We start from the raw sequence: 15,825 nt of genomic DNA, 5'->3' as shown, positions 1-15,825 counted from the left end.
CCCGTCTAAGGCTAGTAGACATTGACCTGAAGCGGGTCGGCAACCTTTCTGATATGAAGTGCCATTTTTAAATCGATTTCTTAATCCTTGTGCCACAACATTAAGTTTAATCACATCAACGTTTACATGCTCTATTCCATCCATATGTAACATGCATAGCATTGTTTTTTACTCGTATTAGAACACTATATAAGAAGGCTGGCATCCTTATGAAATCATCCACATCTAAGTTGAAATCATTAACCAGTCATTCAGTTCCTATTCTGTTGTTTTCCTTTCACAGCGATCATAAAAATGAAGCTCTGATACGAGTGTCAATACAGTCCTATCAGCGCCATGTTGTAATAATCCAGAATTCCTCTTTTAACACAAGGACCACAATTCAATAATATATTTTTCTTGACTTGTCAAAAAGCTACTGGACCATGTGGTGAGGTCACCTTGTTGGAGATCATATATTATAGCAGGTGTGGATCCATAAATCATAAAGGAAGACGTTTAGTAGAACACCACCGTGGTTTCTCCTCCAGCTGAACGTGCTGCGGTGAAGAACTGCATTACTGTCATGGTTACCGTACAGGCTGTGTACTTCCTGTAGGTCTCAGATTACTGCAACGGAAACATTCCAGAAGTCATCGTGTCATCTTTATGTTTCTGCCTTAATAATAATTATAATAATAACTTTCTTTATTGAGTCTTCGTTCCCTTTTGTCCTAAAGCACTGATCATTTTGATTATGAAATCTGACCAAACCTCATTCAAACTCTGAACAGAATAAATTGTGATTATTTTCTTTTGCTAGTTTTCCTGTCATTCATTCCTTCAGCAGTCTCAGATTGTAGCTTCTATTTTAATTGTACGTATTTATAGACGAGTCCGTCACAAACGCGTCAGCTTGAAGCTCAAAGTCCTCTGCAGCCGTTTGGTGGCGGTGTTTGAAGTCTAGAGCCGTGCCAGACTGTTGGAATGCTTTTCTTTTCTTGTTTTAATACACTGGAGAATAAGAGCCTTAAATAGTCCCCATGGCTCTGAAGTTCTGTAGATATGCTGCAGGCTGCTTGTACTGTGCTGTCACTGATCCTGGATCACAGAATTGTCAAAAGTTTGAAGAACCACTCTATCTATAGCACACATGTTCTGATGCACCTGGTGAGGCTCTGACTCTACATCAGTCAGATTTACAAATATATCAACCCAATAGAGAAGCTTAAATCACCATTACATTGGCAGCTTGCACATTGACTGCTGGTTGTTTTTCATATTTCATATCAGCGTTCTTTACACACACATAGGTAAGGTACATATTTGATTCCACCGGGAGCGTTTCAGAAGCGGAGCGCTCGCGGGCGCCACCCGCGAAAATTGTGAGATTCAGCGATAATCAGCATAACAACCAGGATGTATAAAGAGAACAACAAACACATAAAAAGTTACTTTACCTGTCCGACAATGAATTGCTGTTGATTTGGTCACATGTCACTGTTTTTTGAGACATTTTTAAGCTTGGATATATAATCTTACATGTTTGTGGTCAAGAAGAAGAAGAAGAGAAGTGTAGAAGAAGAAGAGAAGTGTAGAAGAAGAGCAACGACAGAACAAGCATGAACCCGACCCGTGGGCTCTCTCACGCCCCCTTCAGTGAGGCAGAGGTACTGTTTGCCTCTCTGTGCTTCTTCACTGCGGTTTAATGTCAGATCAGAACACTAAATATGTTCTACACAGACGTGAAATACATTATTCTATGTAAAGAAAGGACATCTAATAAAAGAGTCTACAGATATTACAGTGGTGACAAACAATGAGACAGAAAAAGACTCAACAGTTAGTGAGGATTCACAGTGAGGTGAGGAACAGCTGGTCACTGCCTCACCTCACTGTCTCCTCTGTTTGAACAGGACATGAGATCATTCAGAGATGTTGATCGCTCTGTCTCCCCTGACCACACGTCCCTGCTTCATGCTGTGGGTGGGAACATTCTACCTGCTAGAGGGAGCACATGTAGATCTGTCCTGAAACTCTTGACAATATGAGCAGCAGTTAGCTGCCTGAGAGCTGCTTGTTTCGTGTGGACATGCTGTGCTGAGTCACACATTGAAACAACCTTTGAATATTATTTTTCCTCCTAAATTTCCCCAAGTGTGTAAAAAAGTTCTCTGCTAACAGATGGTGTTACATATGAGTTGTGTATCCAGTGAAGTATTCCAATCCAACGCACTGTGTCTGATATGCAGAGTTGTAGCCAGAATCTGAGGCACCACCAAATAATTGTGACCATGATGTGTCTTGAGTGGGACATTTTCTTTAAAAGCCATTTTAGATGCCGACTGCTTCATTTCATAAAACCGCTTAATTGCGTTCATGCCCAATATGCTAGGAACAGCTATTTTCCGATGTAATGTCACGGTGTCCATAGAGTCCCGAACAACCAGAATGCCCCTCCCATTTGCAATCTTGCCCAAGGCACAGACATCCCTCTCGAAATAACCCAAGTAAGGAATGCCCACCCATTGGCCGCCGACAGGGAAAGCCACTCACAGGTTTTAAGAGTTGGCCTAAAATGCTGCTCAACAAAGGTCTCTGTAATAGTTGACACGTTAGACCCAGTGTCTAGGAGGCATTTAACCTTCACACCACCCAACAAAATTTCCACAGTTGGACATTTGCCGACCAAACTGTTTGGAGCCCCTACCCGACACTGTGACCCGCGACCCGACATTTAAAACATATAGGCTGTCCCCATGTACCCCCGCCCGGCTAATTCCTGGACCGGATAAATCAGACACTTTTCGTGCCAAATCAAAAATGTGAGCCTGCTGTTGCTTCAGCGTGATCTCAATCTGGACCTGCTGCTGCTTTAAAGTTTGCAGAATTTCCACCATCAGTGGGTCAGGTTCAGGGAGGGCAGCCGCAACAACTGCATTGGACTCCACAGCTCCTGTTCCTATCTCACATGAGCTTGTCACCCGCCGACTCTGACCACCCGCTGGCCCCCCATCTTCCCACCTCAACGCCTCCTCGCGTAACTCAAAGAAAGGGATTTTAGTATTCTGCCGAATCACCTTCTTTAGCTCTCTGCATAACGCTAAATCCCGAACATTCTCTGCAAATTGATCACGGAAAGCAAAGTCACTACACCAGGCCTGCTTGATGTCACAATGATTAATATCATCAATAATAACCTCCAGCCCGTGCGAATACTCTCTGACAGATTCCCCTTCTCGCTGCCTCCGATCGAAGAATAGTTTTTGCAATCTGGTCAATGAATCATGCTGCCCATATACTTCCTCCAAAATCTCCAGAATGCGCCCAGGGTCTCTCCTCTCGCTCTGAGACCGATATTGTATCTCCTGTCTGGCTTCCCCACCCAAATGGTCATAAATGTACATAGCCTTTTCAGTATCCTCGAAATGACGGTAACCCAAAACTGCATTTATTTCATCAAACCACTCATAAAAGTCAGCACAGGACCCCCCATTGAAAACCGGACACTTTTTTGTCTTTTGGTACATAAATGACACGCTCTCTAAGCCTGGGACCAGCATCACCCTCTACTGGGGATGGCTGTTGCAACTGTGTATTCAAGGAGTCATTAAGGTCCTTTAAGGCCGACACAGCTGCCTTGTCTGCCACCACCCTCTTCTTCAGGGCCTGTAGCTCCTCTTGAAGATCTTCCATCTTCGCAGTTCACCCCGTCCACTCCAGCTGATGACCCCGGTTCTTCTAGCTGTGTAGACTTCGTGAGACCCATTGCCTTGGTCTAAAATCTATTGCCTTCCCACCGGTCCTGCCCCTCCAGCACTAGGCCCAACCAGACTGCCACTGCCTAACTATACCCTACTCACAGCGCCAAACTGTAGCACCCCGTTGCCACAGAGACCCGGTTCAAGCACCGTGAAGGCATGTACATGCAAGAGGCAGCGTTGTTATGAAAATAGCAAACTTTATTAGTAGAATAACTATTTGGTTTAGCCAGTGACAGCTGGTTTGGTGGGCAGGAGGAGTTGACCATGTGCCAGGATAGGCACCACAAACAACTTAAAGAAAAAGAAAAGAAACAAAAGACCAAGGCAGTGTCCCACTAACGGCTGGATCCCCCCCCCCCCCAGCAACAATTGGGTGTACGGCTCAGGAAGCTCTGAAACCAGCCATCCCCCAAACACACGCCGTCCCCTCTGTACAGGATGCCTCCCAGACACTGAGCTCCCGACGCAACCTGATAATGCGCCCCACACTGAGAGACAACGTGGACGGACTCTCGGCACACCGCTCGTGACGGCGGAGACAAAGAGAAAGACATGTGCCAGCAGGTGCATCTTTTCACCTAATCAGGGCCCGTGCACCCCATAACCGGTCCGGCGGACCCAATCGTTTCTCCCTGTCAGTTCCACTTGGTTACATTAATTTAAATGATTGAACTAGATTGAATACATATTAATTGCAAATAGAAGATAGGCTACAATTCTACCAGCTTTACAGTAACAGTAGAAGTCCATTAACATTAAGCCATACAGTAACAGGGTTCATACTGATTAATAACTGAATAATAAATTAGTAAATGTCTTATCACTTCATTTTCTTCTCAGAGTACACCATAATGCTACATTTTAAAGCTCATATTATTAAGCATGCACCCCCCCACACGTTTTTTTTATGTGAAAGAAGAAAAGAAGAGAAAGATCATCTGCATAGTCTAGATCTTCAAGTCCATCGAGTCCGTTTACCATATGTACTTATTCATTCTCAACTCTTCCTCTCACTGTCAACCCTCCGTCATCATGGACCTCATGGCTCCTCCATCAAACATCAAATCAATCCAGACAGACTTTGGCAGAAAGAGGAAAAGTCCTTCAATCATCTTTCATGATATTTATGCTCTGCTGCAGTATAAATAACAAGTGTTTACGTTGTGTGACTGATTACATCATTAGAATCACAACACTTCATGAACATCGACTTCATTTTCCACCCAGTTTGTCTCCGTGTTCAACAGACCTGTCCTATTATAAAACACATGAACATGAAAACTGCAGAAACAGATGTTTACAACTCAGCTGTACTGAATGGAATCAAATCACTGGAAAAGAACAGATAATACTAGAACAAATGAAAAATGTATATATTTGATAAATACAAAATAATGAATATTAACAATGTCTTTCTGTTTGGCGTCAGTAAATGCCATGGCAACAGAATGACGAGCCGAGGTTACTTACGGTCAACAGAGCGTTCTGATCTTTGCACTTGGACTTGAACCTGAAAACCTCTTGTGAATCCAAACTGTGGAGAGCGAACTCTTTGAGTTTTGAACTGCTGGAGAAAATCTGTTGATATGAAAGTTGTTGGGGAACTAAACTACTGATCACTACTAGTGAGCAACAGAAGAGCCTGGAAATGGCTCTCAGTGAAGGAGGAGGAGCTCCTGCAGGTAAGACAACTTTCAGATTTATTTGAGCATTTTTCTTTTAATTCATACCCAAAAAACACAAACATAAAACGGAGCATGATGATTGCAATGTATTTTACATGAACACTGATTCTGCTGTCTCGCAATGAGCAGTGCTGAAAATGTGGAGTCTTGTTTCTAAATCTGCCAGGTTACCATGAACCATGGAACATTCCACATCGTCATCACAGAACTGACACTTGAGCTCCAGTAGTAAGAAGCACCAAGAGATCAGATCGTGAGCGATCGATCGTCAAACAGCAACAGCGAACTATCGACACAGTTAAGTCCGTGACAACGTAGCAAAGCTCCAAGGGACAGGTTTAAGAGCAGTGGCTCACATGATCACGTCCTGTAGTTCCTCTAGGATGTGACCGATTGATTGATCGATCGATCGATTGACCGATCGATCGGTAATATCACTAACGGGATAATGACAGTGAGAGGACATGAGCTTCACTGGGTTATTGTAGAATATAAATGAAATGAGGCTGGAGATGGAACCTGTGTGTATCAGTGTTTTCTATGTTTCATAAACTACTGGATGTCTTAACTTCTCTCTGGATAATCAAAGTATCTATCTACTTGTGTACAGTATATACTAATATTCATAACATACTGTTTTACCAGCTAGTTTACAGAAAATGATGCAATACTTGCAGGACGGATGTCAATCCAAATATATCTTTAGAATGCCAAATGAATCCTTTAATTCCTGTTTATAAATTAAAATGCACAACCAAGAGACAGAAAACATAATTCAGGCACTTTCATGCACGTTAGCTGAAATTAAAACGCTTCATTTTTACTGTAGCTTCGAATCACAGTTTGAAAATCATGGACCCGATTGTTGATAACCTGTCATCACTGACATGTTCATCTTCAATCACTATCAATTACATTATAACAATAACAAAAGAAACAGACTTCATTTCCAATCTTTTTAAATTCCTTTGATCATCATAATGATCAGAATCATGTTCTGCCGTCATCTCAGCCAGTGCAATAAAAGAGGCCTGATTCATTGAGCTGAATGAAAGAGACGTTTGATCTCAGTTTACAACCCTTTCCTCGACCTGTTACAGCCGTGCTGTAGTTCTTCATCACGCCGACACACTAATGCAGAATACAAGCAACCAACCAAACACAAGAGATCAGGCAGCTGTCATGAAGTACGCCTGAAGCTTCCTGACTCAGATGACATCAACAAGGAGAACAGTCAGACCGGCCAGGATCAAACTCCCTACAAGGAAAACTGTGAACATCAGACTGAGAACGTTGAACCTCTAAGTGTTTGAGATCTGATGCATTTAAATGGACAAACATACGCGACAGATTGTTTAATGTGTTTAAACCATCCGATGAATCTAAAGTCTAAATTTCACCAAAATGAAATGTGAAGTTGATAGTTTTCCTCGATCAAAAACAGACCAAACTTTACAACAATCTTACCTCGAACCGCTAAATATAGGTGCATCAAAAACAACTGGATTTTAGCTGAAGTAATATCCACAGTCCAGCCAAATGAATTCACTTCACGAGATGTTTGGATCTCATTTCAAACTTTCCATTTCTAAATCCATCAGAGAATATAACGGGCCATAACACTTCTTTAAAATACACTTTTAAATAAGTTAATAGTTTCATTTCTGGTGGGTTAAAGTTATGCCACGTACCTTTTTGATTCTAATTCTAACCAAATGCAAGATCCACAGGAACACCAAATCTGCCTGGTTTTTATGAAAAAGCTGGAGAAAACAATGAAAGCAGAGTATGTTTTACACAATAAAAGCAGCGTGATGCTACTAAAACGGGGGGGGGGGGGGGGAGGGTGAACTTTGTGTGGCAGGTTGTTACCATAGTGCTATCTGACACCTTCACCCTCCTCATTCATTCTTAATCACTCTGGACTCTTACACTTACATTTACTCTCGTTACTGAATTACTACCACATTTAGCAGATTTACTGTTTTCTACTCCTCTACTCGAGGTGGATCTTCTCTCTGTGGGTCTTCTTGTTTCACCGGACGTCTGATCGGGACGTCAAAGGTCTGGTGTGGGGGAGGAGGGGAACCACACGGATGAGCCTGCCAAGGTCCAGCACACATCAGCATGTGCACACACTCACACGGTCGGAGGGAGTGCTGGACTTGCAAATGAACACAACTCATTTAAATTATTCAAACCTTTTACAAACCACAGACTTCAGTGCGCTTAACCCTTTCAGTCTCTAAGCCCACAGCAGCTCTGAGAAGCTGCTGCTCACTACACACCCGACAACTCAACAGTGGCCTTTTTAAGACATCTGACACAAACCTGTCAGGCTGAACTTGGAAAACATCAGTCTCATGTTTATCAGGACGTGGTTAGCCTAGCTTAGCATATAGAACCATAAAATTAATGTAAAAACAACTATTTATAGTTTTAGCTATAGAGTTAATAGTTGGAACTATTTCTTGACGAACATTATTCCTCCGCCCAGCATGTGCAGCGTCTCCAGCTATAGTGTTGGTTGCCAGATACAATCACTAAACAGAAGCTGTGGTTTGGGCCTCTGCGCAGTTTCAAGGGTTCCAAACCTGGCAACCTCACGGTGACGACAACATCTCAGGAAGCCGCTCACAGTCACTGCACCGGACTGTTCACCAACAAGAAGTTACAGCAACTAGCTATTGTGCAGCGCCACAGCCCCTCACCCCAGACATGTTGACATTAAAGATACAGCCTCAAAAATGTGTTTGCTTTTTACATTTTACTCATTTACTCAATTTAGTGAATTGTTTAGATGTCTTTTTAGTGGATTTTGTTTCCCAACTTGAAATGCTGTTTTTAAAATATTCTCCACAATGCCAGGAATATAATTTGTAGAAATTTGCGCAAAGAGGTCTTGAGATTCACAAATATGGTTCAGACGGACAGACGGACATAAAGCCTCCGGCCACAGCTGTCTGCAGTGCAGAGGCAAACAAATACAGAGATCTTCACCTCCTTGTTCTAAATGGTACGGCCCTATGTTTGCTTGGAGTGTACCGTTTAGCATACTACATACATGTTAGCATAAAGTAGTGCAGAACGACAACCATAGTTTACATGTTCATGTTTTATTGTTAGATGCTATTGTATGCTGTTTGTACAAGACAACCTGTTAGTGGCACAGATGAAAAGTAAAAAAAAGAAGATTGAAGTATTTAGGATTCTTCCTCTGGGGATCATGAATGTAAGAACCAAACTGGTCCAGATGTTCCCTCTGGAACAAATGGTAAACAGTATGTTAGAATCCAGAGCCACGTCAAGCCTCCTGAGCAATTTCGACACAGTGAAATAAATAAATTGCGACACTGATAATAATTCTCTGCATAATTTATTCAATAAACTCAATCATCCATATTAGTGATTTTGAATCATCAATAACAGACACAGATTTTTTAATCATCCTTTCATGTGTAAATAACGGGTTAGTGTCGTTCCTCAGGCCCCCCTGAGGACTTGACTGGGTTAGATACAGCAGTGTGTGAGTCTAACAGCCACACACTGAACTCTAGCATCGGTAGATTCCAGTCCGGCTTCTAGACGGAAGACGGGACGAGATCCAGTTCAGCGTTGGTTCTTGTCATCGCCACAGTGACACACATGCTCTATTGAGGTAGAAACATGACTTCAACATTGGATGCATTGCTACCCGATGAATCTGACTATTCATTAGAAAGCACAACTTAAACCTGAAATGTTCTGAAATAATACAGTACTGCGGGGTTCCCTTAAAGGAACATTTTGAGGAGCTTTGAAGAAGCTTTAAAGTGCACCATAACAGCATGAGTGTCACAACCACTCCACAATCTGCTCCGAACGCACCCATTCATAACAACAACTTCTCATCTCCAAAGTGAATGCAAAAGAAACACAAGTCGAACTAATACAGTGGTAAACCGACAGTGACCAACATGATTTCAACTTGTCAATGCGATGTGGGAGGTCAAAATATAAGATGCAACTCCCTCAGAGACAGACAGCATGACGGGACAAAACCACTGAGGACATGACAGCGTTACATAAAAACACATGAATCTTTGTCCAAGCGCAAATAGTCATGGTCCATTTTCAGTGTGCAAATGAACTCAGAACAAAAGAATAACTATAATTCTCAAAAAAATCCTATTTTCTCTCCCCTCATCAGGGAGGACTGGCTCGGGTACACAGCAGCACAAAGTGTCTTGATTTTTTGACTTTTTAGCAAAAATAATTGCACCTGCCAGTAAATGTGACCCAGCAGAAATAAAAAAGCCCAAAACTGTCATCCAGTACTGCCTATCATTGACACAAGTATGGGTTAGACAACATAGTTCTTTTCTTTTCAGCTGGGATGTTAGAGGAAGTTCTGCACAGGCCTAAAAGGCTAGACTTCAGCCTTCTTTAATCTATTACTGACGTTAGCATTCTGTTAGCGTTCTCTCTGGACACTGTGCTTCTACTTGAAACACATGACAAACATGGACACAGACAATTGGCACAGTCACAGAGAGAACAAATGATTTCTTAACAAACTGAATTTAAAACAACCAAACCCAAACATGGCTGAGTCTGAAGCTTTAAGCGACAAAACAGGGCCTGTCAGGTAGCAGAACTCTATCAAAAACAAGCAGAAAGACGGGAGAGCAGACGACAACAAGGGGTGAAAACTAACATTTATGCAGACAAGATATGATCCTACAACACAGAAATACCTGCTAGCAATAAGGCGAAACACTGCGTCATGCAGTTGAACGTTGAATAAAGAGATGATAGCATTTAATCTACATGGTGAACCCAGTTTGTGCCTCTCACAAACCCAAGCATGCGTTCTTCTCAAATGATTGATGATGATTGATTGTTCTGAAGATAATTCCCGATTCTTTAATCCACTGGGATGAAGAAACATTCCAGCATGAAACATGTATTTTTAAACCTGTTCCTAAAGCTGCTCTGTTCCTGTTTTATATCCAGCGAGACAAAAATGTCTCCCTTTGCTTGTTTCGTACAACACAAGATAAAATATCTACTTTTGTATTGAGCTATGAAATAAACATACAGTAACTGATCTTTGTCCAGATGGTTGGAAGACTCCGTACCCCAAAGAATGATTTATTATATTTATTTATCTTGTGTGCGCACAATTAAAAATAAAATCTTTTGGGGGGTACTTCAAGGGCTCCGTACGAGAGTCACTGAGGATTATGGAAGTACCTTTACAGCAGCAGCAGGTGCTATTACATGGCCTTCTGGTTAAGAATGCCAGGTATATCTTTTTCTGATGCTTAGGTCTGTGACTTCAACGTGATGATAATATATAAGGTACAAACTGCCAAGTGAACCATATCTGTAATCTAATCTGTCAAGTGCAAGTCTATCCAGGAGGTTCCTGATGATATACTGTAGTACAACAGTACAACAGTACAATATTGCCAGTCTTTCACTACCACTTTTCTAAAGTATGGCTTTAGCTAGGAGAGGTTTCTGTACATCACACGACATACAAAGCAAACCTCTGCTTTCATCGACCTTGTTCCATCTATCTCCATCATCCATCACACAACAGGCCTGTTGCTCGTATGATGCAAACCATGCATGTACAGAGTGTGTTCCAGGTCCAGTATGCTTTTCATACTGATTAGAAAACAAGAGATTTACACTTTAAGCCATGTGAACATAATCTATGAGGAACTGGTCATCAGCGTAATGAAAACCATACATAAAGCAGATGTATTCTAAATAACCCAACAGAACATGTCAGCAGGACATCATTATACGCTTCAGTAATGACAGGCGTCCTTAAAGGTTCAAAAGCGAACATGGCTTCTTAATGGCTTCCCCCTGAACGTGCTTTACGTTACGACTGAAATGAGCTCTCAGCTATTTCTGTTGTGTCGTCAAGGCCACCGTACGTCCTGCTGCAAGGGTCACATGGAAAGAGAGGAAATGAGACTGCGTGTGAGCGTCAAGAGGAAGAGAAGGTGTGGTCTACAAGGGCCAGAAAAGGGTTCCTTCAATGTGAAACAAAAGGTCCAACAGCAATCATAGCAGAGACTTTTCAAAAGATGCTGTGTAAGGTCAGAGGGAAGGAGAAGTGGACCAGGAGGAACTACTTGACAACAGCAACTTCTGTGAATGCTCACGCTTACAGTTACGCCACATTAGCCACATGTTATAAGGAACAGTTCTTCTGGGTACCAACACCTTTCCAGCGTCCTCAAGTGTACAGTCCCTGGAGGTAGTTATTATCGCCACTGCTCAGACATCCTGTTGGAACATGCTGGATGAGCTCAAGGGAAAGAACTGGCAAGGACTTTCAATATCCACTCAACCAGACAGCCACCCTGCGGTGAGCTCAGAATATAATCCTTTCATCTCCCATCGTCCCAGATTTCTGCTCATGAAAGCTTGAAAAAAATCTGTTGAAGGGATTGGAACATATGAGGGACTTGAAATTAGGAGGGAAATATTGTTTTACTTGTCTTTGTGGCATTGCTCTGTATGTGTGTGCAAATCTTCCTTCACAGTTGGGATTAAAAAAAAAAAAAAAAGATGTCTTTGTGATCAGTGGCATTTCAGGGGTTTCTTGGGGTGTTCCTTTTCCAGCTGGTCTCTCTGGGGTCCATAGATGCTGTTGGCATGCCAGGAGAACCACACGATGATGGAGATGATGGTGGTCTGGAGGAGGAACATCACCCCGTAGGTGGAAGCTATGGTAGGTCCTGGTAGGCGGGAGAGGAGGGCAGGGGGCAAAAGCAGAGTTGGGCTGAGCAGGATTGCCCTCACCTCGGTCTTGATCATGTGGAGTTCGTCGAGGATGGAGAAAAACGTGCAACAGTGGAACCACTGGTGGCTGTGGCCCCAGATGTCGAAGCGGCCCGGGGCTAGCCGCTCGGGGAACTTGCTGATGTTGAAGACGGCCGACACCAGCAGCCAGAGGCAGTGGTGATAGAAGAAGCTGGCCGTGGAGGTGGAAGCCGCAAAAGAGGAGGAGGTGGTGGAGTACGGCGATCTGGTGAGGAGGCGGTAGAAGACTGGCGTGGAGGAGATGAGGAACGGGAGGAGGAAAACAAAGGTTCGGATGACGTACCGATGCCGCCTCCACCTATGGCGAGTGTTGCAGCAAGATAAGACGCAAATGATTGCTACAACGCATGCGGTCGGGATGTAGAAGGTCTCAAAAAACACAGAGAAATCTGGGATTGCATAGGATGATGTAAGAGATCCTGCAGGTTCAAGTTTCAAGTCCATATGGGAGCCATTTCGGCCTCCCGTCTCTACTATCCCTGCCCGAGGGTGGATGTAGTAGTAGTACGCCAATGACGAGCCAACGGTGTAGGAGCTGATAGTGCCGTAATCCACAAAGAAGCAGACTTCTCTTACCACCAGAGACATTGAGTTGAGCAGGTGGGCCATGCTGCTGGCCATTAACAGACAGAACACCCCGATAAAGTAGTTCCACAACGGATAGAAGAACGGGGCGTCACCATTTGGCGCACCTTCCCAACCAAACACCTCCACAAAATAGTATGAAAAAATAAAAACTGGGAGGAAGTGTGTCCAGAAGTTCCCCGTTTCATTGGTGGGCCTGAACGCCGATAGTAAGCAGTCCCTCAGGCTGTAGTTTGGGAAGCGGTAGCCAGTCAGGATGAAGTTTTCTATGACGCGCGGCGGTACATCCGTATGCCTCAGAAGAGGTAACGGCTGGCCACAGTTCAGAAGCATAATGTGGACTTTGCTGACGGTCAAAAATGTCTTTTAAATGTCTTTTTCTGCACAGCACGTCAGTGTTTATTGCTTGGCTGATGACTTTATTGCTAATCACAGCATAGTAAGTGATCCCCATAAACGCTAATGAGTAGATAAGGCATCTGCAGGCTCCTCCGGCTTAAAAGAGACCTTTCAGCCCTGCTCTTCTTAGGACCTTTGATCCCGGCTCCACTGTGGGCCCTGAGAGCTGTAGACTAATCCAAAGAGCAGAGCTGCTGTATAGTCCAACTGAGAGGAAATGGCAGAGCAGAGTGTAGTATCCAGAATCCCTGGGCCACCTGCTCGGTTAATTTTTCCTTTTGGTTTTCTCTTAACCCCCGAGCGTTGCAAAAGGTCAGCAAAACATCCAGCATGCACTGCTTTTCATGCATTTTATTTAGTTCCCTTGCTTTGCATAGGACATGGTCAACGTGGATGTTTCTGTTTGTTGAGTCAAAAGCACATTCACTGTCTAATTGTGGACAGTTCTGAAGAAGCAAATCAAAAGGAAGGTCACGTATTACTGTGTAACAAGGTTGAGCAGCGTGTCAATGTGTCCACACAGCAGCAGAGATGTCCTGAAGACAGTCCAATAGGCTCTGTGCTAAGTAGGTCATGCCGGCGTTCAGCACTGTATCAGGCTACAGCGGGCTGCTCTTCCTCCTGTTGTTCCTGGTCCATCAGCCTGTATCCACGTCCGATTCCACTTCATTCAGCTACCATTCCGTTGCAATGCAGGGCGCTGCAGAGAAGAAGAAATCCCCCGGGACCGATGAGCAATCCGTTAAGTGTGCCGGTGTCCGGTGCTTTAACGCAAGGTCAAGTTTAAATACATTCTGTGAGAGACGGCACACTGCCGTGAGTCTTCAGCCCTGTTAGTCTGAAGCCAACCGGCATTTCGGCAACATACCGAGGAGGACGGGAGACTGTTTGACAGGTACCAGCGTCAAGCTACGCACGACATAATACCTGAGTTCCGGTTGGGAGTTTCAAAATAAAACTCAGAGGTTGTGACGTAACACACGTAGAGGACGAGAGGTCATATTGCTTGTTTCCAGTAAACTATAAGCTAAATGCACGTGATTGATATTTCTGTCATTTTCACAAGACGTTTACATTAAATTAGCTGTACTGGCATTCCTGCAGTATTGCCAAGGCAGAATGTAGGCCTACTTTTACAAATGAATGCTTGTTATTCAGGATGTAACAAAAACAAACAAATATACTACAGTGATAAGGAAGGAAAACTGATTGTTGGAAACAGTTTATTAAAAAATATATACACGATAATATATGCAAAATAAGAGCAGTTTACAATCAAATGTAATGGCAATGATTAGAACCCCTCTATTAAAAGAAAAGTTGCTCTACACTGAGTCGCCCCATGTAATGACTAAAGAGTCGGGACATTATAGTAAACCATAATTCTGCTGTAAACACGTTTAATCTACAAAATATTAGGCTTGAGTGATATAGTTAGCAGCTAGTGGCTAATGTTAGGAGAACAGAAATTATTAACGTTGAGCTCTTCTGAATGAAGGAATACAATTGAAATTTTTGATATACACAGTAAAAAACATTTTTTTGAAAATTCAATTTTTTCTAATAGGGATGGAAATAATGAAATGAAAATAATTATGCATAGCCTCCTCCCAGACCAAAACGAAATGTGTTATTTACACGGGCAAAAACTGAAATTTTGAAAACCAGCAGAACAGCAGCAAACTGTACTGAGCTCTATTTGATATCTTTTATTTGATGGTTTGCATCATAATCATTACATCTCATTTTATAATATTCTTTATATTTGTAATTGTATATTTTTGTCATAAGTTATTTATGTCATTATAGTGTGGGCTACTAGTATGTTGTAGTTGGCCTATGATATTGTAGTAAGTAATGTAATATAGAATGTATATTTTGCAGCATGTAGGCTACATGGTAATGTCCACTGACACTTATTGTATGTTTTTTCATTCTGAATTATGTCACTTACATTATAAAGAATGCCACCAAAAAAACTGTGCTTATATGGTCAGGCCTGAACGTGACAGAAAACCTTTTATTTTGAAGGCGAATTCACTCAGTTTCCGGTCCCCTTCTGATTAACTGCGCGCTTCCTCAACGGACAGTGGGAACTATTTCAGAGCTTTGCCCTTTCTGCGTTTTCCTTCTCATGTATTTTTGCCGTTTCGCACAATGAGGACGAAGAAGCGGAACATTGCAGAATGACAGGCGGTAGACCGTGCGGCGCGTGATAACGGTGTTCCCGTTATCTGCTTAAAATGCGCAGTATGTTCCTGTTGAGTAATCTTGTTAGAGCACTACTGTGTACACCCCCCCCCCCCCCCCCCCACCCCCACGTGCCTCTGAATATCGACCTGTGCCTGAACGAGCCTCTCTTCCTTTGCTTGCATTGTAAAGAGCCTCCTAATGCTGGAGCTACGAGTCACCAACAATATATATTTCATAATATTTGATCTATTACACTATTGTTGAAACGTCCAACATCTCAGTGTTACTCTCTGTAGTGTTGCGTTACTTTGTGTCTCTGTGTTATTGTCTATTACGAGGCATTATGACTGTACCCTGTGTTTTTAATAATATAGATGAGTTGCCTAGTTTTA

The 15,825-nt window shown here is 42.8% G+C and overlaps 1 protein-coding gene across 1 annotated transcript; it reads right to left on the bottom strand.

Annotated features, from left to right (window-relative positions):
* Positions 1 to 8,528: 8,528 nt before the first annotated feature.
* paqr9 (progestin and adipoQ receptor family member 9) lies at positions 8,529 to 14,124 on the bottom strand. Its single transcript, XM_068713731.1, has one exon. The coding sequence runs from the start codon at positions 13,172 to 13,174 to the stop codon at positions 12,014 to 12,016; it is 1,161 nt and encodes a 386-aa protein (XP_068569832.1). The 5' UTR covers positions 13,175 to 14,124; the 3' UTR covers positions 8,529 to 12,013.
* Between the last annotated feature and the right edge of the window lie 1,701 nt (positions 14,125 to 15,825).

The sequence above is a fragment of the Cebidichthys violaceus genome, unplaced genomic scaffold (assembly GCF_023349555.1).
Source record: "Cebidichthys violaceus isolate CVI_PGR_0920_01 unplaced genomic scaffold, fCebVio1.0.p SCAF_19, whole genome shotgun sequence".
Taxonomy (NCBI): domain Eukaryota; kingdom Metazoa; phylum Chordata; class Actinopteri; order Perciformes; family Stichaeidae; genus Cebidichthys; species Cebidichthys violaceus.
This window is presented reverse-complemented; position numbering and strand designations above follow the sequence as displayed.

What these genes read in the sequence shown, in the direction of transcription:
- paqr9 (XM_068713731.1), bottom strand. Translation starts at nt 13,174, where the DNA reads ATGCTTCTGAACTGTGGCCAGCCGTTACCTCTTCTGAGGCATACGGAT.